Consider the following 22,298-nt stretch of genomic DNA (forward strand, 5'->3'; position numbering starts at 1 on the left):
TATTTTATTTTTGACGCAGGATCTAAGTTGCACAGGCTGGGCTCGAACTTGCAATCCTCCTGCCTCGGCCTCCTGAGTCTTTCCACAGTTTACTCTGGGCCAGGCTGAGTGTGTGTGTGCTAGGACAGCGTCCGAGGTATTTGCATGGGGCGTGGGGGAGAACAGGCCCAGGACACCCGAGTGCCGAGGACCCCGCTCCTCATGCTCGGCCCACTCCTCCCCTCAGCAATGCACACCTCCACTCCCACTCTCTGCCGAGTCCATTTCTTTGCTGGGGACCCTGAGGACCTGAAAGCATCCACTTGGGAACATAGCTCACCATCCCATCTGGTGGTACCAGGAGGATGGTGAACCCGGGGCTAAACCTTGGGCAGGACCCAGGCGAGGCGGCCTACCCTGGCTCTAATCCCAGCTTAGCCTCTCACAAGCCATAAAAGCTCAGAAAAGTTGCTTAACCGTGAGTGCCCGATTTCCACACCTGCACAATTGAGATAGCAGCCGCGCGGGGTGTCAAACACCTGTTATTCTAGCACTCAGGAGGCTGAGGCAGGAGGATTGCAACTTTGAGCCCAGCCTGGACAATTTAGTGAGACCCTGTCTCAAAATAAAAAGGGGCTGGGGACGCAGCTCAGGGCAAAGGCCCTGGGTTCAGTCCCCGGTGCTGCAGAGAAGAAAGATGTAGGAAATTCACACTCTCCGTCTGGTATCCACTCTGCTAAAATAGCCCTGGTTTTTCATTTATTTTTGTTTGTTTGGTTAGTTGGTTTTTTGAGACAAGGTCTGCCAGGCTATCCTCAAACTTGCAGTGATGCTCCTGCCTCAGCCTCCCAAGTGCTAGAATAACAGGTGTGTGCTTCCACGGCAGGTTAATCCTATTTTTATTTATTTATCTTTATAAATCCCAGCCGTGCGGACACTGGTTAGACAAACCCGTTGTGCCGGGAGGCACACAAAGGCTTACCAGGCACGGTTGTGTGCAGCACAGAGCAATCACTCAGAGCAAGTACCCGTGTGACTGGTTCATGTATTTACCACACTACGTGCTCATGTATCATAGAACACTGACAAACAGTTTGCTGGGCTCAGCCGGGCACGGTGGTGCACATCTCTAATCCCAGCACTCAGGAGGCAGAGGCAGGAGGATTGCTGAGAGTTTGAGGCCAGCCTGGGCTCTGTAGTGATTTCAAGGTCAGCCTGAACTCCTCCATAGCAAGACCCTCTCTCAAAAAAAAAAAAGATAACAACTTAAAAATAAATGCCTTCAGCAAGGCATGATGGCACACGCCTGCAATCCCAGCGCTCAGAAGGCTGAGACAGGAGGATCACTGAAAGTTAGAAGCCAGCCTGGACTATGTAGTGAGACTTTGCCTTAAAAAAATAATTCTCCTGAGCTAAAACATACACCCAGTAGATGGTCTCTTTTTATATTCTGTCAGTATCTTGATGTCTTTCTACTCTATGAACTTGTTTTGGTTGCTTTAATACAAGTAAATTCTGTTGGTGGCAAAATTAAAAAGTTAAAAAGTAGCACAGCACCCAGGTGCACCCGAGGCAGCCTGAACGCCCGCCCCCCCCGCCTAGACTGGGTGTGCACCTGGCCATGCTGTGCAGTGGCTGAAATGCACTTCAGTTCCCGACTGAGAAACTGCCTCGAGATCTCCCAGCACTCGAGAGGCTGAGGCAGGAGGATCGCTGCGAATTTGAGGCCAGCCTAAATGAAACAGTGAGGCCCCCTGCCAAAAAAGCAAGAACAAAATTGCCTAGTGACATATTTCCCTGAACAGAGCCTTGTCAGTAGGGACCACGTTTTATTTTATTTTATTTTATTTTTTGTCTTTTTGAGACAGAGTCTCAGTTCAATCTGGCTTTGAGCTCACTTGGTAGCCCAAGCTAGCCTCGAACTCACAACGATCCTCCTGCCTCAGCCTCCCGAGTGCTGGGATTACAGGCATATGCCACCATGCTCAGCTAGGGACCATGTTTAACCTGTGCCCTCCCGGCTCTCCTGCTTGACTATTACTTGGTTCCAGGCTGAGTGTTTGTTATGTTGTTTTTCCAATAAACAACCTGAAGCGAGGGTTGTGCCCTCGTCCCAAGCACATTCCTGGCTCCACATTGCTTTGAACACGTGGCTCACCTGAAGAAATTAAACATCATGCAATTTCAGAGATCCTGTCAGACACACATGGTACATCTGGAGCAAGGTGGCCTCTGATGCCACTAAAAATATCACAATAAACACAAAGGCACTGCCTTGAACTCTGCGTCTGACAATCCCTCTCTGCTGCCTCCTCCTCCTCCTCCACCTCCTCCACCTCCCCCTCCTTCTGTGGCCCTGGGGATTTTAAAATTTTGAGACAGGGTCTCACTAAATCACCGAATTGCCCAAGCTGGGCTCAAGTTTGTGATCCTTCTGTCTCAGCCTCCAGAGTGGTGGGATTACAGGAGTGAGTCACCCCATTCACATCTCAGTTTTTAACTTCAGTGGTCAATTGCACGGAAAAGTGATAAAAAATCTACATGTAAGCCGGGCGTGATGGCTCATGCCTATAATCTTAAGCACTCAGGAGGCTGAGGCAGGAGAATCAAAAATGCAAGCCCAGCCTGAGCAATTTAGCAAGGACTTGTGTCAGAGCAAAGAACATTCTGAAAAGGGTTAGGATGTAACTCAAACTCAGCACAAACTCCCAGGTCTCAAACCACACACCCGGAGGCCTGAGGCGACGCTAGGGCCTTACACAAACCCTGTCCCCATAGGCACTGCACTGCAGTGGCAGCTCAGGGTTTTGCAACAGGCCTAGGAGACGCATGCTGTCATCTTCCTGTTCTTGGGGCTGAGGACGGACAGTGACCCAGGCTGCATCCAGCACAGGGGCGGAGCCTGTGACCTCAGCATATGACAGCAAATAGAGATAGCAGGACCGGACACGAACGCCCAAGGATAAACCCCGGGGGAGAAGCTGAGTGTCCACAGCATTTCCAGCAAGGCCCAGAGGCTACCTTCGTGCTTTTTGTTTTTGTTTTATATTTTGAGACAAGGTCTCACTATGTAATCCAGCCTCCTCGATCTCTCGGTGATCCTCCTGCCTCAGCCTCCTGGAGCTGGGATTAGAGGCACGCGCCACAACTCCTGGCTGTGCTTTTAACTTTAAAGTATTTGAATGCGACTTCTTCCGGAGTCCAGACCCTGTGTCCTTTCATCCCTTTAGCCTGTCTGCCTGGACCCTGGATTCCCAGGAAGGCTGTGGCAGTTTGCTGGCCCAAGCTACCCGGAAACAAAGGGAACCCCGCAGCCTGGGTGTGGGACGGAGCTGCGACTCCTTGGTCTCCTCTTTTTGCTGTTAGGTGAGGTCTGGGTACTGGGTTCTGTTCTGTTTTGTCTGGGTTTTTTTTTTTTTATTGTATTTTTGTTTTGTTCTGTTTTTAAATACTGAGAATGAACACAGGGCCTGTGCTCTGATTTCCACCCCCAGCCCTTTTTACTTTTTATTTTGAGAAAGGGTTTTTGCTAAGTTGCTAAACTACCCAGTCTGGACTCAAACTCCATCCTCCTGCCTCAGCCTCCCAAGTGCTGGCCTCCAGGCCCGGCTGAGTTCCAGTAGGGCTGTCATCTCCCAGTTCCCCGAAGTCAATCCTGGCACATGGCAGAGAGGCCCAGGGAGGTCGGTTGACTTGCTCCAGGCCACACAGCTAGCACGTAGTGGGCAGGACTTGAACCCAAGCCACCCTGGAACCCGGAGTGCTCACCTGACTGCTACAGAGCTCCAGGCCAGGCTGGACGCCCATGACCTCCACCCAGCACCAGCACAGCTCCTCCTCCACGTTCCCCAGGACGCAGAGACAGCCTCCACGCTCTCGGTCTCCGCCTCCATGTCCAGCTTCCCCGGAATTTCTACTACTCCGACCTCCCTCGCCAGAGCCATGGGGCCAGGCCACCGTGGACCTCAATCCCGGAAACTGGGAGCACAAGCAACTTCCCTTCTTGGGTGGATGTCTCCAGTGCTTCTGTTTTTTGAGGCAGGGTGCTATGTAGTTCTGGCTGCCCACCAACTCATCACAGCGATCCTCCTGCCTCAGCCCCCTGAGCCCTGGGATGGCAGGCGTGTGGCACCACGCCCAGCCAGGTGCAGCACAACTTCCTTATGAGTACAGGAACTGCAGCTAAGGCAGGCCCCAGCTGCCCCCAGACCTGGTGCTGGAGAGGGTCAGGCTGACTGTCAGCGAGAGGGGACATTGTCAGGGGAGAGTCCAGGGATGAGAAGGACCAGTCGAAGCCCCAGAGCCGAGGGAGACACTAACGGGGCCACTTTCCTCCAAGGGGCTTTGAAGGCCACAGACTCAGCGGAGGGATATCTAGGAAAAGGGAACTAGTGACACGAGGCTGAGGCAGGAGGATCCTTGAAAGCCAGCCTGGACTACATAGGGGGACCATGTCTCAAAAAACACAAAAATACAAAGAAGCAACGGACGAAGAAGAAACTAAGGAAACCGACGTACTAAGTTTCCCGGCTTTGCGTTTGTTTCGTTTTGCTTCGGTTTTGGAAGCGATCACCGGTCTGCGGGGAGGGTTGTGTCTCCTTCTTTTGGGGGCTCGGGTGTGCGGCTGTGAGGTCAGCAGGGTCGCCTTCCGAGCAAACATCTGGGGCCCTGGGTGGCCGGGGCCCCGTCAGTCTCTGCCTGCTGTCGCCGTGACTCGTGTGCAGCGCGCCGGCTTCCACACGCGGGGGCGGCGTCACCACGGCTGCCGGGCTCGGCCGTCCGCGCCCACCGCTGGGTCACTACAGGCTGCAGGCGCGCACTAACGCAAAGAAGAATTCAAAAAGAAAGAGGGTATTTCCTTTTATTTTTGGAGCCAGGATCTTGCTGTATACAGCTATAGCTGAGGCTGGCTTCTAACTGCTGGCGATCCTCCTGCCTCAGCCTCCAGAGTGCTGGAATTCTAGGGGTGCACTACCAGGCCGGGCTTAGCCTCCCATTTACCATCTATCAGTTACTCAGCACGCGTGAGCCACAGCACTGTCCGCTCGGGAAGCAAGCCCAGCCCTCGCTCTGCGGGTGGGTGGCTCGCCGAGTCCAGTCCCCCGCCGGTTGCCTGCCCCGACCTCGGGTGGTGCGGTCCCCGCCCAGCTCCCTCGGTATCTCCAGGGCCGGGCAGCGACAGCCCCTGCGCGGAAGGTGGATAAGATGTGATAGCAGCGCTGGCGCAGGGCTGGCGGGCGGGAGGTTGGTGCCTGTGTGTCCACCTTCGTGGTCATGTCTGCCCAGCAGCGTGAGCACCGACCCTGCGTAGCAGCTAGGAATGTGGGGCGAGTGCATGCGTGGCGGGAGGGTAAATTAAACTGAGCCGGATGCAGTGGAGAGGGCTGTAGTTCAGCACTTCGGGAGGCTGAGGCAGGAGGATCACAAGTTTGAGCCAGCTGCGCCACTTAGTGACTTAGTGAGCTCCTGCCTCAAGATTTTTAAAAATGGGCTGCAGATGTAGCTCAGGGCCAAGGCCCTGGGTTTGATCCCCAGTCTCTTTCTCTCTCACACACACACACCACACGTACATGCACACGCATGGAAGATAAATAAAATCAGAGTGAAGAAAATTTAGAAAGATGAGAAAGCCCGGTGTTGCGGTGAACACCTTTAATCTTGGCACTGGAGAGGCTGAGGCGGAAGGATCTCTGCTAGTTGGAGGCCAGCCTGGGCTACATAGCAAGACTCTGTCTCAAATCAAATAAATAAACAGAAAAAGCAAAGGAAAAGCGTGCATGTGTCTTTCTCTACCGTCTCTGATGCTCCCCGAGCAGTACAACAGTACCTGGCAGGGCCAGCTGTCAAGACGGACGTGTGTGGAGCGGCAAGTGTCTCTAAGGAGGGTCAGCGTCTCCAGGCTGCTGGCGTGGCTGCCAGAGGCCCAGCTGTCGGTGCTGCGGCTCCCTGGCTGACGCCGAGCCCCCGTCCCTGGCCAGGAGGAGCCCCGGAGTGCATCCCGCCCAGGGACATCTAGGGCAGCAGTAAGCAGCCAGGAAAGGAAGAGAGAAGCCAGGTGACCTGCGAGAGTTTACAGAGGGGGAACTCACAAAGGCAAGAGACCTGTAGGACGTGAAAAGTGTCTCATCTGAGCAAGCAGAACTCGACCCAGGCAGCCCACCTCTGTCCCTAGGACTCTCTACCAGGGGCCAGGCGGGCTCCTCTGGCTGCCGTGTGTGTGTGTTGGGGGGGTTCTCAGGTGTCCCCCAAGTCATGTAGTCGGAAGGGGCTGGATCACAGGGTGCTGCGCCCACTGTGGGTCCACCATGAGCGACTCTGTAGCTGAACGTGCTGTTAGGTGGTGGCCTGGCCCCGGAGGCCATGACCTGAAGGGTGCTCCTTGTCCCTGGCTCTTCCTTCCCCTGCTGGCCGCCGCGCCTGGATGCCTTTTCCTTGGCTGTGCCCCTGGGCCATACTGTTTCTGCTTTCCAGCCAGCTGACCCTGGACTGCAACCAGGAACCGAAATAAACTTCTCTTCCTTTCAGCTGCAGGAGTCAGGTCCCCTGTGCCAACAACAGGAAACTGACCAACACGGATTTGGTTACCAGGATTGAGGTCATTCCTGGGACTGTACCTGACCGTGTGACTCCAAAGCCTTTGGCACTGGCTTGTGGGAGGAGTTTGGAGAGGTTTGGAGATGCTGGCTGAAGAAACCCTAGGATGCGGTGAGCTGAGTGTGGTAGGTGATTCTGGCTGGAGTTTGAACACTAGAATGCTGGTGGGAGTAAAGGCCGGGCTCAGGAGGTTTCAGATGGGCACAAAGACTACATCGGAAACTAGACTAGAAGCCACACATGTTACATGCTAGCGGGGAACTTCTCTACATTTTGCCCATGTCCTATGACTTTGCATGAAGCTCAGTTGAAGGAATTGATCAGGTGCAGGAAATTCCCAAGAAGCCCAATGTGCAGGCTGTGGTATGGGTATTGCTGGGTGCTTTTAAGCCAGATCTACAGTGAGCAAAAAATCCAAGTTAAATGATTTGAGAAAAAAAGCTTGGTCAGAAAGGAAGCACCTGCAAAGTCGGGGCCATGGAAGAGGAGGGTACTGAAGGATTAGCATTAAAAATAGGCCATGTACTTTGTATTAGGACAATAAGAAAGATGGCTTGAGGGCATCTCAGGAACCAGAAAACCTCACCTATGGCATGTTCAAAGATGCCTGACTGTGAACTTTTCCTTCAAGAGGAGAGCCCCAAAGAGTCCAGCTCATTCAGAGTTACCTAGAAAAGTTCCCTGGAGTTCAGCCATCCAGGCACTCGGAGGCCACTGCAGGCATGGTCCAAGGGGCCCAGCTACTGCTTCCACTGGCAGCAAACCTTGGCATCATTCACATGGTCCTGATCTTTCAGGCATGCAAAAGGCAAGAGTTTGGGGGTCATGGAGGCTTCTGCTCAGATTTCAGAAGCCTGGGGAAGCCGGGCTGCTTCCCCAACAGGGCAGTATGTGAAGCTGTGAGAGTGAAGCCAAAGGCGCAGTGGAGACCCCAGGAAGGAGGAGATGCCAGGGATGTGGATCATCTGCTAAGGAAAGCTGCAGGCAGTGATGGAGCCAGCCCAAGAGAGGCCATAAGGCAGGCAACCGGCAATGTCCTGGGGCCAGGGCTACCCAAGCCCTTTGGAGCTCACTCCTTACCACTGCTGCCCAGGGTGCTGCCCACAAAGCTGCAGGATTTAATGTCTTTTCTGCTAGGATTCACTCATCCTTTGGTGTGATTCCTTTCTATCTTCCTGTTCTTCCCTTTGGGAATGAGAATGCTTACCCAGTGCACTGTATGGGTAGAGTTTAAGTTTTCTTTTAACAGGGCCTCACAGCTAAGAGTGTGCCCTAAGTCTCCGAGGAGACTTTGGACTTGGACCTCTCAGCAGTGCTGGAACTGTTAAGACTTTGACAGCTCTCAGAGATGAACTAAATGCCTTTTGTCTAATGAGGTACATGCGAGACTTTTGAGGGCCAGGGGTGGAATGTTACAGTGTAGGTCCTCAGTGTCCTCCAAGGTCTCATGTGCGTGGAAGGTGACTGGATCCCTCGTCTGCGGATTCACCCATGGAGGAGTTCTCCAGTAGATGTGCACTTGGGTGGTGCGGGCTGCTTGCCGGTGGTAGTGGAAGGCTGTGTCCTTGTCCCCAGCCCTGCCCCTCTCTGCTTCCTGGCTGTTATGACATAAGCACCCTTCCACCATGCCTTTTCTGCCTTGGAGCCAGCCAACCATGGACCGAACCCACTGAAATTGTGAGTGAAAAGAAACTCTTCTGTCCTGTTGTGGGTGTCAGGATATTTTCTCCAAAAGTGATGAGAAAGACACTGAGATCCAGGGTGCACAGTACTGAGGGGAGCAGGGCAGGTATGGGCTGAGGTGTGGGGTGAGGAGGAACCGGTGGGATAAGAGTGCTCCAAAGCAAGAGTGCTCTGGGCAGTGGGGACCCGAGGCGTTGGGGAGGGAGTTGGGGACGGGGCTGGCGAGGGGATGGCGGGAACCCGGCCCTTCTCCCTCCCTCCCTCTCTCTCCCTCCTCCCAGCCTTCCAGGCAGCATGAGGGAGGCAGGTGCCCCCCGCCGCTCTCCCTCCCACCCTTGCCTGCTTCGCCCTGCCTCCGCTGCTGCTGTCAGCTGCCCCTACTGCTGGTGGCTCTTTCCCTGCCCGGCCTCTGTGTCACCCGAGGACGCCGCACACTTGGCCACCAGCCTGCACAGCTGTTGCACCGGGCGCTGAGCCCTTCCTGGCTGCGGGCGCCTGCTTGGCCCGACTCCTGTTGGGTCACATGGGCTCCAGGTGCTATGCCGCCACTGCCAAGGGGCTGGAGTGGGTCAGGGTGGTTGGTCAGGGTGGCGGCCACACTATCCTAGGTACAAGGCAGAGCGGATCCCAAACAGCAACGAGCTCTGTGTCCACGTTGTCATCAGGAGCATACTGTCCTCAGCCGGACATGGTGGCGCAACCCGCCATCCCTGAACTTAGGAGGCTGAGGCAGGAAGATCACTGAGAGTTCCAGGCCAGCCTGCACTACATAGCGAGACCGTGTCTCAAAACAGCGATGATAAGGATGGTGATGACGATGATGATAGGAGAAATATTGTCCTTTTAGTTCTGAGACGGAGTTCTGCTAAGCTGCCCAGGTTAGGCTGCAACTTGGGATCTTCCTGCCTCAGCCTCCAAGAGTGCAGGGATCACGGTGTGCGTCACCAGGCAGTGTGGGAAGTCGTGCTTCTTAGGCTGCTGGGCTATGTCTCAGGGGGGCCATGGACGGCCACGTGGCCACCCAGGTGCACACTGCCCACACACAGGGCTTTCGGCGAGAAGGTCGTGGAGGAGGCGTCCTGGGATTTTCCGTCGGCCTCAGCCCTGTCCGGCCAGCAGCGTTCAGTACATTCAGAACAGGGTTGCGTCCTTGCGCTGAACACAGGCCACAGTGGGGACAGCACCTCGGCTGGGAGCCGCCAGCCCAGGGCCACTTAGAGCAACTCGTGTTACGAAAGCGCGCTCCCTGCCCACGGGAAATAGGTCAGTGCAGAGCGCTGGGAGCAGGACCTGTGCCATGCAGGGGACCAGACTGTCTCAGTTTTTCCTCTCTGCTTTTTTTTTTTTGTCTTGAGACAGATTCTCACTGGGTAGCCTCAAACTGTCGGAGCTCTTCCTGCCTCAGCCTCCCAAGTGTTGAGATGACAGACGTGACCTGCCATGCCCAGCTTTTCCGTTTTCTCCTCGACAGGAGATTTCAGCTGGAGGTCACCTTAAGACTTTTATGACTTGGAGAAGGGTGTGGGGTTTGCCAGGGCTTCCACACGCAGAGCCCTGGGATTCTTCTGTTCGCCCTGGGCCGCGTCGTACCAGGCACACAGGCTGGCCTCAGGGCCACCTGCTCCAGGGCCAGCAGTGGCAGTAGTGACATGACAGGTGCCTGGAGGTGATGCACCCTGCTGCTGTCACGGAGCTGTCACTCTCACAGCTTGCACGGACGGGAGCCGTCTCTGACCTGAGTGGGTCAGGGACCACGGAGGAACAGCAGCTGCCCGGGCACCCGGGCACCCATCCGGTCTGAGGAGGACAAGCAAGCGCCTTGTGTAGCCGGCCACGCCCAGCCTGCAATCCTGGAAGCCACCCTGGAGGCACAGGCCCGCTCAGGGCCCCAAGAGGCCCATGTCTCAGAAAAAAGCTGTTTTACCCTCAGGATTTGCAGCATGACCTCACCTAGGTTGGGTTGCTGGGTTCTAGGATGTTGCTGGTTAAAAGGTCACCCGTGCTGGGAGTGCAGGGAGACCCCACCACGCCTATAATCCCAGCCCTGGGGAGGCTGAGGCAGGAGGATCACAGCAAGTGTGGGCCAGCCTGGAACATGACTTGGTGAGTGGGCCATGCTTAGGTGCGTGCTGGGCCCCAGGTGGCAGAGGACACAGGGTTCCATGTCTCTGCAGGGCTGGGAGGGAGTTGCACACCACATGCAGAGCTGCAGGCTGGGCAGGCTGGAGCCGGGGCAGGCTGTGCGGTCAGGCAGGGCAGCGTGGGGAGCCCTGGGCCGGCTGGAGCCGCAGGAAGTGGCTTCTGTGACTGCAGAGGCTAGGCGGCACAGCTCCTGTGAGTCACAGCGGGGGTGGGGTGGGGTGTGTGTGCGCCCGGCCCATGCTCCACCCGGATAGAAGTGTCAGTCTGCAGCGCTGCGCCTGTCACCCCAGCTCCCAGGGGAGGCTGAGGCAGGAGGATCACTGCCAGCTTGAAGCCAGCCTGGGCCACACAGCGAGACCCTGGCTCCAAACGCCAAAACAAAAGGACAGGAGACCGACATTCCCTTGGGGTTTCGAAATGAGGCCCCCACCGGCCGTTTCCTCAGCCTCTGATGGGAGTAGGGAAGCAAGCAGGGAATTTGCTGGGCTCTGAAGCCCGGCGCTCGCTCCCCTACGTGGCCGCCCGGGCTTCGCTGCGCCCCGAAGGCACCGCGGGAGCTCGGCCATGCGGCCGCACAGGTGCTTGGCCCGGGTCCCGGGAGCCGAGGCGGCTCCAGCCCGCGCTGCAGGACCAGGGCCCCGGGGGCGGCTCGCCCCTCCGCCGGGCGGACCGCGGCCCCGGGAGGAAACGCTGCGGCTTCTCAGATGCCCGCCGCGCCCAGGCCGAAAGTCAGGGACAGTCACCCGGAACCCTCGACCAGCCGCCCGTGTTTTCCACTGGAGCCCCGGCCCGCGCGCAGACGGCATCAGCGAAGAATGAGCTCTTGGCAGGGGAACGGTCCGCTCGAGACGCTCCTGTGTTTTGTTTTGATTTTGCCTTAGCGACTGCAGCCTGGATTCGGTCCGCAGAGCCCGAGGCCAAATTTTCATCTGGTTTTCTGGGGCTTGGACCGAACACCTGCAGCGGGGCTAGGACACACATCGCTGGCAACACGCGCGCGCACACGGACACACACCCCGAAAGGCCCAGGGTACGTTCCGGTCACTTGCAAGCTTCTCTTCCCTCACTATTTACTCCCAAAGTCATAAGCTGTTTTAAAAAACTTGTTATTTTTAAATTTTCTTTTCCTCTTGCTTTTTGAGACAGGGTCTCGCTATACAGTTCAGGCTGGCCTCCAGCTCACTGTGTAGCTCAGCAAGCAATCTTCTTGCCTCACCCTCCCAAGTGCAGGGATTATAGGTGTGCGCTGCCACCCCCGGGTTTAAAATTATTATTATTTCATATGGAACCGTTCCCTACCTCAAACCAAGTTACATGAACTTTGTCTAATATGCCGGTTGGTGTACTCCAGACCCGCACCATAATGAAGCTGGGTGTGATGGGGCACACCTGCAATCCCAGAACTCTGGGAGGCTGAGGCAGGAGGATTACAACATCAAGCCCAGCCCAGGCAATTTAGCAATTTAGAAAGACCTTCTCTCACACGTCTCAGGCGAAGAAGCACAACTGACCAATAAATACTGAAGAAATGCTCGTCATTGCTGGCTATGCGAGAGATGAGGATGCAGACGGTGCTGAGATTCCATCTCACCCAGAAAGAATGGGGTCATCAAGAAGTCAACCCATAACAAACGCAGGCGAGGGTGCAGGGCAGAGGGGGAGGGAGCCTTTCTGCGGGTTTGGCGGGATTGTAATTTGGTACAACCGCCGTGGAAAGCAGTGTCGAGAGCCCTGAAAAAATTAAAAATAGAAATTCCATTTGACTCAGCTGTTCCCCTTCTAGGTACCTTCCCAAAAGAGTTAAGGTCACTATATCACAGTGACACACGCTCATCCCTGCCTTTTGCAGCACAGCTCATAAAGGCTAAAGCTCGGAAGCTGCCTGCGTGTCCATCAGCAGATGAATGGCTAAGAGAATGTGGTAGCTGCACACCACGGAGTACTACTCTGCCATAAAGAAGGATGATCTTGAGGCATTTGTAGGAAGATGGTTCCACCTTGCTCGAGCCATAATGCTAAGTGAAAGAAATTGGACACACAAGCTTAAATATCACACGTTTTCTCTTTTGTGAGAAACTCAATATATAAATAAAGTGCAAAATAAAAGAGACACAATAAGAAAAAAGACAGAAAAAAAAAAAGTTATTGTAACCCAGCATGGACAACATACCCAGAGTGTGCTTTGCATTAGTATAATTGTATTGTGTGGGTTTGTATTTTGTGGGTTTGTAATTGCATTTTGTGCGTTTGTTTGTTTATCTATTTATTTATCTTTTTGAGACAGGACCTCACTATGATGTTCAGGCTGGCCTTGAACTCACTTTGTAGCCCAGGCTGGCCTCACACTTGGAACGATCCTCCTGCCTCAGCCTCCCGAGTGCTGAGATTACAGACATGTGCTACCACACCCGGCAATCCTGAGCTTTTGCAAAAGGAAGGGGACCCAAAATGCAGGAGAGGAAGAGAAAAGACTGAAGATGTCCCTGAGTACCCTGTACCTCCCCACCAGGAAGGTAATCATTGTGTGTGCCGAGGCCTGCATAGTTAGGAGGAGCTTCGCATCCAAGAGGGGTCACTCGCCAGGCTCCGTGGCCCATGCCTGTGATCCTAGATTCTCCAAGCTGCGATGGAGGGTCAAAACCTCAAGGCCAGCTTGGACAACTTGAAGAGACCATGTTTCCAAACAAAATTTAGGCTGTAAATGGGGGTATACACCTTAAAATTCCAGCTCTTGGGAGGCTGAAGCAGGAGGATCCCCAAGAGTTCAAGGCCCGCCTGAACTACAAAGCGAGACCCTGTCTCAAAGAGATTTTTTAAAATGAATTTTTATCAACTCATCTTTGTAGCACATAATAACTACATTCATTAAAGAATTGGTACCTTGCTGGGCATGGTGGCGCATGCCTATAATCTCAGCACTCGGGAGGCTGAGGCAGGAGGATTGTTGTGAGTTCGAGACCAGCCTGGGCTACAAAGTGAGCTCAAGGCCAGCCTGAACTGCATAATAAGACCTTGTCTCAAAAAAGACAAAAACAAACAAACAAACAAAAAACAACAAAAAAAAGAATTGGTACCTGTACATAACACATCTCGATGCTTTATTTTTCCTTTCCCCTTCAACCCCCTTTTTTGCCAGCATCAGATTCACTTATTTATCCTATAAATTCTTATAAGTTAATCATCATAGCACAGCGTAACAGCCAGATTAACAGGCCGGAAAACACATGAAACATAGTCTCGCTATGGAGTTCGGGGTGACCTCAAACTCACTATGTAGCCCAGGCTGGCCTCAAACTCGTGGTGATCCTCCTGCCTCAGCCTCCCAAGGACTTATGTTGTAAGCCTTACCTGGAGATTAGTTCCCACATCCATTCATTCTGTGAACGCTCCTTGGCTACCTCCTCTCCCTCTGTACCTGTCAGTGTCCTGGACACATAAATAACAATTGCACCGACCTTCAGAATGACAGCTTGGGACAAGTGCTGGTCATAGTCTGTTGAGAAAGGTGTCCAAGCCCACCAAGAACTACCTTTCTGTTTGGGGTCGCATGCAGCTAATCTACCCTGAAATCTACAACTGCAACAGGGGTGGGTCGCTGGTCACGCTGGCACTCAGGAGGCTGAGGCAGGAGGATTGCTGGGAGTTGGAGACCAGCCTGGGCTACATAGAGAGACAAGTCTCCAAAAAACCAAACCAAACAAACAAAAACAAGCGATGCTAGGGTCCCCTAACTTAGGACTGGTGCCCCCTTGCCCAGAGGCAGGACTTCCGCCTAGGGGCCTAGCCAGGGAGGGCAGCCTGGCTTCTGTTCCACTTTACTGTTTGTGTGTGGCCTCCGCGGGCAGTCCAGTTACTGGAAGCTCCGCCCCCGCCGCTTCCTCACAGGCCCGGGCGGCCCTGCGGCTCCCGGCTCCCGGCTCCTGGCAGCGCGCAGCAGCCGCGTTTCTGCCCCGCAGCCTGGCCGCTCAGCTGTTCCAGACACGGCGGGCGGTGGCCCGGGCGCTGGCTCTCCCGCTGCGATTGTGCAATGCCTTTTCAGTCTGTCTGCCTCGGGAAGGAGGACGCGACGCCAGCAAGCACGGAGCGGTGCCCGAGAGACCGCAAACAGCCGGGCTCGGGCGCGCGCCTGTCAGCCCAGCACGCAGGAGGCTGAGGCGGGACGGTGGGCCGATCGCACCGAGCCCCGGGCAAGCCTGGGCTGCATAGCTTGATCCTGCCTCAGAAATCCAAATTTAGATAAAAATGAAATGGCCCTAAGCACTGAAGCAGTAAGATCATTCTCGCAATGACAAGCTCGGGAACAGTTTTCTCCAATGAAAAGTGTGCTTGGGTCGTTGTGAGGAGCGGATTAGAATTAGTCTGTCTTGGTCATTAATTTCGTAAACATAAGCTGGTGAGCTTTTTCGTGGTTCTCGATATTTTGTTTTGAGACAGGGTCTCACTATGTAGTCCAAGGCTGGTCTGGAACTCACAGCGACCCTCCTGCCTCAGCCTCACTGGTGCAGGGGTCACAGGCGAGCGGCACCACGCCCAGTCCGCACCCTTTTGCTAGAGAGGCTGTGGGTTGGGGCGAGTCCCCTGATGGGGCCCAACAGCAAGGCAGTCTCAGGAACCACACATCCCAGGTCACAAGGCTGAGCCCAGGCCGCTGATGAGACCTTCTGAGAAATCAGGATTTGGGTCAGAACGAGGGTGCTTCCCTATCAGGCCCACTTCAGTGGATGAGATTGTGAAGTCACTCCACAAACAAAGTAAACAGAATCATCTGGTGTTAACCAACCGGTTTTCTCTGCCTCTGTCTCCACCTCACCTACAAGAAGAGGAACTTTAAAAAGACCAAGGGTTTGGGTCTCTGGTTCCTTCCGCCAGTCTCTGTCTACAAGCACGATCTTTCCTGCCTGAGGCCAGAACACTTACTGACCTCTCTGCTGGAAGTGTGGCTCATCCCAGAACAGAAATAAAGCAATTATGTTCATTAAAATAAATTCTTGGGATTCTGTCCTACTAGCGTGTAAAGGAAGAAACCAAAACTGTTTCCTTCCAAACACAACAGGATCCTCCTGCCTCAGCCTCTCAGATACTGTGAGAATTTTGAGGTGTGTTTTCCTAGACTGTATGCAGTGGTGGTGGTGACGGAACTGGGGATTGAATCCAGGACCTCGGCCTTGAGCCTTTCAAAATTGCTAATTAAAAAAAAATTGCTTATTATTTTTAGACTGGGTCTTGCTAAATCCTTAAATTGCCTAGATTGAGCTTGAATTTGCTACTCTACTGCCTCGGCCTCCTGAGTGCAGGATCACAGGCCTGGGGAGAGACCTGCAGCCGGCTGCAGAGGTCAAACGAGGCCCCGTGTGTCCTCTGGACGTGGCAGAGGCTCAGCCTTTAAAAGCAGCGTTGGAGCCGGGGATGACTATAATTATGAAAAACAACCATGAGCAGGGATTGTTGTTGTGTTTGCTCATTTCTGCTGTGGGTCTAAACTGCTGCTTGAGAGGGTATAATCACAGGTTGTGTAATAGCACGTCACACCCAGCACTCAGTGTCATAAATGTCTGAGTCAGGCAAGGTAGAGCATGCCTATCATCCCAGCCCTCGGAAGGCTGAGGCAGGAGGATCACTGTGAGTTCCAGCCAGCCAGGGCTCCATAGTGAGCTCAAGGCCAGCCTGCACTACCTGCGGAGACCCTGTCTCAAAGAGACCAAAAAATAAAATAATAACAAGACAGGCTTGCTGGTGCACCCTTGCAATCCCAGCATGTGGGAGGCTGAGGCAGGAGGATCACTTTGAGTTTGTGCCAGCCTGGGCTACATAGCGAGACCCAGTCTCAAAACAAAACAAAACCCCAGATAGGACCGGCACAGGAAATGCCTCTGCATACAGTCCTCACACTCAGAGTCCATTTCCAGGTCCCGGCAAAAGGCAGCGAAGCTCCGCCTGAGGCTGCATAGGACACAGGGGTAAGGTTACTCCTGGGGCACAGCACCTGCCAATTTCAATTTGGGTTTTTTTGAAATGAGGTTTGGCTATGTTGCTGGCCCCCAGCTCCGGGGCTCTAGTAATCTTCCTGCCTCAGCCTCCTCAGTGGCTGGGAGTACAAACCCCTGTCATGGCTCACAGCCTTTTCCTAAGACTTTCTGTCTGAGTGGGGGCGGATCATCCCAGGCCATGCAGCTGTGCCTGAGGCGTTTCTTGTTACTTGGAGAATTCTTTCTCTTCCCGAAGGGGCAGGGTTTTCTTGCTTTGTTTTTCTTGAGTACTGGGGATTGGACACCTGCCCTTGCCCTGAGCTCTGTCTCCAGCCCTTTTTGATTGTTTATTTTGAGACCTGGTCTTGCTAAATTCCTCAGGCTGTGTTTAGACCTGCAATCCTCCTGCCTCAGCCTCCCTGAGCTCTGGAATCACTGGTGTGCGCCGCCATGGCTACACGGCCATCCTGAGAACCAGCCCCGGGTGCTGAGATACTCATCACCCACCCACGTGGGATGTCCCTCATTAGGACCTGCCGCGTCCCAGGCAGAGGGCGACAGGGCCTTAGGGACGGGGCACCCAGCATGGCTGGTACTGCGTACATCCAGTTAGCTCCAGCCGTGTCTGCAGTCTTAGGATAATTTCATCACCATACAGCAGACTGGACAAACTGCAAAGACTGCCTTTCCATTAACAATCACCAAATCTCTCTTTGTTTGTTTGTTTGTTTGAGCCAGGGTCTTGCCAGGCCAGCTGGACTTGAACTCATGGAGATCCTCTTGCCTCAGCCTCCCAGCATGCTGCCGTTACAGATGCACACCACCATGCCCAGCGACTCTGTCCTCTCATTTTTTTTAAAACAGGGTCCCACTATGTAGTCCAGGCTGGCCTTGAACTTGAAGCAATCCTGCCTCAGCCTCTGGAGGGCTGAACTTACAGGTTGCAACCCCAGCCAGCAGCTAAGCCCTCCCAGCACACTGAACACCGTGGACTCTGCTGCTCCAAGTCCTGGGCTGCACTGTAGCGCGTGCCCCGGGCCTGGGGAGGTCTCCTTCTCAGGGCTCTGTGCCAGTGCTGCTGCAGCCCAGCCAGGGCGACCCCGGTCAGGCTGGCCCGTCCACTGTCACTGGCTATCTCTCCCTTTCCCTCCCTTTTCTTTGGTTGTGGGGATTGAACCCAGGGCCTTCACTCTGAAGGTCATCTTTAGGCCTTCTTTTTTACTTTGAGCCAGGTCTCATTACATCATGGAACAGCCCAGGCTGGGCTTGAATTTGAGATCCTCCTGCTTCAGCCTCCCAAGGGCTGGGATTACAGGCGTGCGCCAGCTCTTCCGGCTTGTGTGCCTCATCTTCTGTTGATGTGTATCTTGCGGTGGTTGGTTCTCCTCAGATGTCCAGGGAAGCCTGCTTTGCTCCCTATTGATAAAGAGCCACAGAGAGGCACCGCTTTAAAATAAACAGCCAGGCATAGTGGTAGCACGCAGCTGTCATCCCAGCACTCAGAAGGCTGAGGCAGGAGGATTGCTGTTAGTTTGAGGCCAGCCTGGGATACATAGTGAGTTCAAAACCAGCCTGAAATATACAGCAAGACCCTGTCTCAAGTAAACAAAGGAACAATAAATGAATAAGTGAACGAGCGCACTTCCAGGCCCTCAAGTTCTGCCACGGTTTTACTTCAAGTGTCAGTACCAGACCTCTGCGGCTGCCTTGGTCTCCTGCAGATACCATTTCAATCCCTCTAGACAGAAATCACCAGGGTTTTTGGACTGGGATAAATCCAAGATATTCAAGAATCTTAAACTGGGTGTGATGCCACACACCAGCAGGTCCCAGCACTCGGGAGACTGAGGCAGGAGGATCACTATGAGTTCAAGGCCAGCCTGGGCTGCATAGCGAGACCCTGTCTCAAGAACACACAAATAGCAGATGTGTAAATGTATTTTGGACTTAGAAAACTTGGACTGATAAGCACACACTAGGAAGCCCGTCCACTTCTCCATGTGTGAAGAGAGCTTTCCAGAACCAAACAGAACCAGAACGGTGCCAGTTTCCTCTTCCTTGGCTGTGAGCCTGGGTCTGGGACAGACCGCACCCCCGGCCTCACTGCCTCTGAGAACGGCTAGCAGAGGACAACGGTGTCTGCTCTCCCGGAAGCTCAGGCCCAACCCGGGACGTACTGACCCTCACAGTGGCTGTTACTAGGGAGCCTAGCAAGCACTTTCAGACATGCACTATCTGTGCTTTTTTTTTTTTTTTAAGTGTCTCTTTTTTTATTATTTAGGCTTATAATGAAAATGGAAGTGATGGGGCTGGGGATTTAGCTCAGTGGCACAGCGCCTGCCTGGCAAGTGCAAGGTCGTGAGTTCGACTCCTGGTACTGGAAAAAAAAAAAAAATGGAAGTGACTTTTTCAAATGCTTTTTAAAAAGTAAATACTAATTAATGAATTTACTGTTATACTCAAAATGGTCTACACTTAAGGTGAGAATCTTTGCCGATAGAAAGGCGCCGCTCCAAATCATGAATGGTATTATGAAGAATTGCAGTTTCCCTGTTTTTTTCTCCTTGAAGATGTTGAAGCTTCCTTCTGTAGATACTCTGTGGGGAAACAGTAGCGTCTGGATAGGGTTTTGATTTAGTCTGAACTCTTGCTAGGTTGGCATCAAACTCCAGCTGTAGTTTGATTGTTTCATGTTGCTTTTCCTTTCCTTGAGTTACTACCTTTGCATTTAACTCTGAAATGTCCATATCCTCTTTGTTTATTAGATCTTTTGCTTTTCCTCATTTAATTCAACTTTTTTCTGCATATCTTGATAAAGTCTGCTTATTTCTATCTTATATTCTTCTTCTTTGATTTTCATTTCATGTGCAAGTTTGGTGGTATTATTCTTATATTTCTGTTCCTGAGATTTTAGCTTTTCCTTTGTCATATCAGCATTTCTTTTTCATTTTCACCTTTCAAATTGCATTGATATTCGATAGTCTGTTGTACCCCTTTTATCATACCTTGAAGAGCAGCACATTCTTTTTTAAACGAGACTTCCTTTGTTTGGATTACTTTTAATGAACAGATGGTCTTTCCCAACTGAATCTCCAGTACGTTATACTTTCCACTGGTTTCTATTATTTTCTGCAGTCCCAGCTACTCAGGTGGCTGAGGCAAGAGAACCTCATGAGCTCAGTAGTTCTTGATCCCCTGAGCAACACAGTAAGGCCCTTTTCTATATGTGAGAAGTCCTTTATAAGTCTGTCAGTATTCACACTGCTGACCTTTCTTGTACATCCTTCACTGCTTGGATCCATGCTTGGACGTCATCCCCAGTTCCTCAAGGTCTCTCCCGCCCCTATCTGTGCTTCTGAGACAGGGCCTAGCTAAGTAGCCCAGGCTGACCTTGAACTCGCAGCGATCCTCCTGCCTCAGCCTCCCTAAAGCCGGTTGTGTGCAGCTCTCCAGGTGCCCTGGGTTTATCTGACAGTGTCTGAGGCGTGACTATCAGAACGCGCCCCTAGCTGACTGCGGAGTCCCGGCGGCGGGGCGCCAGGTGACATTCTGCTCAGACTCCTGCAGCCCGGCTGCGCGCGCTCGGTCACCTTGCCGTTGGCCGGCACCCACCCCGTCGCGCCTCTGATCTGTCACCCACGGCGGCAGCAGGTGGCTGGGGAGCAGCAGAGAACAGAACCTTCCCGTCCCCAGGATTCGCGCCAGTGGAAAACAGGGACCGCAGCGCCGAGGACCCGGTGCGCAGCTGTCGCCCGGCTGAGCTGCCACTCAGCGCGCCTGATTTAGTCCTTTCCAAAGGCGGCCGGAGAGCGAGGGAGCCCGCCCGGCCCGGCTGCCTGGGGCCGCGCAGCGGGAACACTCAGATGTGTCAGTGGGGACGCCCGAGAGACCCCCTGCCGGTCATTCACAAGCTCTCCTCCGCGGTGCTGGGACTGGAACCCGGGGTTCCAGAGCTGCGCCCACAGCCGTCTGTCTCCGCGCCCAGGACCCCTGGCCGCCGCCCCGACAAGCTCAGCACCAGAGGTCCCTGCGCCCTCTTCCCCAGAGCCTCCCTGGAGTCCCCTGAAAGAGCCGCGGTGTCTTCTCTGTGCTCCCAGGCGGCTTTGTGAATGTCGCCTCTTTGTATGATTGTGGCCTTTATTTTCCCATCGTGGGGTTCGAACCCAGAGCCTTCGCAACGAGCTCAATTCTTGTTTATTTTGAGACAGGGTCTCACTAAGATGTTTTTTATTATTTTAGTTTTCTGAGACAGGGTCTTCATCTGTAGTCCAGGCTGGCCTCAAACTCAGGCAATCCTGCTGCCTCAGCCTCCCCAGCGCTGGGATTACAGGCGTGCGCCATGGGAGACCTCTCCTCTCTCTTTAACCCTCCTTCCCCCGCCGCACCTCCCGCGCCCCTTCGCCTGCGGACTTTGGTCCCTGTCTGTGGTGTACGCCGATCACATCCGCTGTGGGTTCTCGGTGCGTTTCACAGCCGCACACCATGTTAAGCTGCCCAGGCTGGGCTCGAACTTCGACCCTCCTGCCTCGGCCTCCTGCGTGCTGGGATGACAGCCGTGCCCCACTCCTCTGCGTGGTCTCGATCACAGCCCACTCTTCCCCGAGAGCAAGTGCCCTCAGCCCTGGGCGCGGACTACGAGAGGAGGGCGGTGGCTTGTGCCGCTCCGCCCCGTGACCCAGGACCCGGGCTCACAGAGGCTGGGTCCCTGCTCACGGCGCTCTCGGGCGGGCACCAGGGAAGCCGCCGGAGGGGATGAGCCGTCCGTCCGTAGCCTTTCTCTGTATCTGAGTCCCCTTCATAGTCATCATCACTGCCGTCATCACTGTTCTGAGACAGGTTTTCTCTATGTAGCCCAGGCTGTCTTAACCGCACAGTGATTCTCCCGCCTCAGCCTCCTGCGTACTGGGGTTCCCGGCGTTGGGGCCTCCAGGCTCAGGTCACTGCCCTTTAAGGGAAGGAGGAGTCCGGCCCCGCCCCTTCACGGCGGGCCTCTGCAGGAGACGCAGAGCTCAGCTCACACACAGCCCTCCGCCTCACCAGCGGCCGCCTGGGGCCAAACAGCAGCTGGACCCGGCCGGCCCGTGGCCTCAGCACAGGGGCTCCCGGGCCCAGCCTGATCCTCTGCCCCGGGCCAGGTGCAAGGGAACTGGTGGTCGCCTGAGGACGCTGAAGCCAGGAGCCCCCCATCCCTTTCTCGTCACTGTCGCTGGGCGGCTTTTGTGTTTCCGCTGGCTGCCGCAGTCGCTGTTGCAGGCAGGAAGGCAATGAGGAAGTCCCAGCTCCAGTGCCCCCTTCTCAGTCGTCAGGGACAGCGCCACCACCTCTGGACACGGGGAGCCTGAGTCGCTGAGAAGCAGCGCGGTGTGGAAAGGGCATGAAGTTACACCAGAAAAAAAAAGTGCATTTAGCTTTAAACATTCCCCACACCTGTAAAACCAGCACTGGGGAGGCTGAGGCAGGAGGATCAAACCGCAAGTTCAAGGTCATATAGTGAGTTCAAGGTCAGCCTGGACTACCTAGCAAGATGGCAGTCGTGCAAAACAAAAACAAAATAAAGTAGGGGAGAATTACTTCAAGACATACAAGGAAATAGAAATGCAAAGACTTGTGTGTTCTGCTTGAGGGTGCTTTTCCCTAGGGACCTTTGAAAATGCCCCAACAGGCATGTGGCAAACGAAGCAGTGCCCTACACTCTGGGCAATCTGTGGAGGGAGGGGCACAAAGGCTGCAGTCTGAGTCTTCCCCGGGTGCGGCTCAGTTAATTCTTTGTCACCCAAGTTGCAGTGCCAGGAGGTGGGGCGACGTGGAAGCCAGGGGTTCTCTCAGTAACTGAAGCCCAGCTCCAGCTCCAGCTCCAGCTCTAAATGCTTTTTGTTTTTGAGACAGGGCCTCATGCACCCCATCCTGGCCTCAAGCGCACAGGAATCCTCCTGC

At 54.2% G+C, this 22,298-nt stretch overlaps 1 protein-coding gene and 1 pseudogene across 6 annotated transcripts; one reads left to right on the forward strand and one right to left on the reverse strand.

Annotated features, from left to right (window-relative positions):
- Nucleotides 1-10,151: 10,151 nt before the first annotated feature.
- LOC106148241 lies at nt 10,152-12,408 on the forward strand. Of its 6 annotated transcripts, XR_001233512.1 has the most exons (3): nt 10,152-10,359; nt 11,280-11,428; nt 12,182-12,408. XR_001233512.1 is itself a non-coding variant. In XM_013512954.1 (2 exons), the coding sequence occupies exons 1-2, from the start codon at nt 10,850-10,852 to the stop codon at nt 12,200-12,202; spliced, it is 600 nt and encodes a 199-aa protein (XP_013368408.1). In that variant the 5' UTR covers nt 10,650-10,849; the 3' UTR covers nt 12,203-12,408. The 6 variants fall into 6 exon arrangements, 4 of the variants coding, with proteins under 4 accessions (XP_013368408.1, XP_013368410.1, XP_013368407.1 ...); XR_001233513.1 differs by lacking the exon at nt 11,280-11,428; XM_013512954.1 differs by lacking the exon at nt 10,152-10,359 and having other exon boundaries at nt 10,650-11,428.
- A 6,415-nt stretch (nt 12,409-18,823) lies between these two features.
- LOC102030311 lies at nt 18,824-19,666 on the reverse strand (annotated as a pseudogene).
- Between the last annotated feature and the right edge of the window lie 2,632 nt (nt 19,667-22,298).

The sequence above is a fragment of the Chinchilla lanigera genome, unplaced genomic scaffold, assembly GCF_000276665.1.
Source record: "Chinchilla lanigera isolate Chin_1 unplaced genomic scaffold, ChiLan1.0 scaffold00017, whole genome shotgun sequence".
NCBI lineage: Eukaryota > Metazoa > Chordata > Mammalia > Rodentia > Chinchillidae > Chinchilla > Chinchilla lanigera.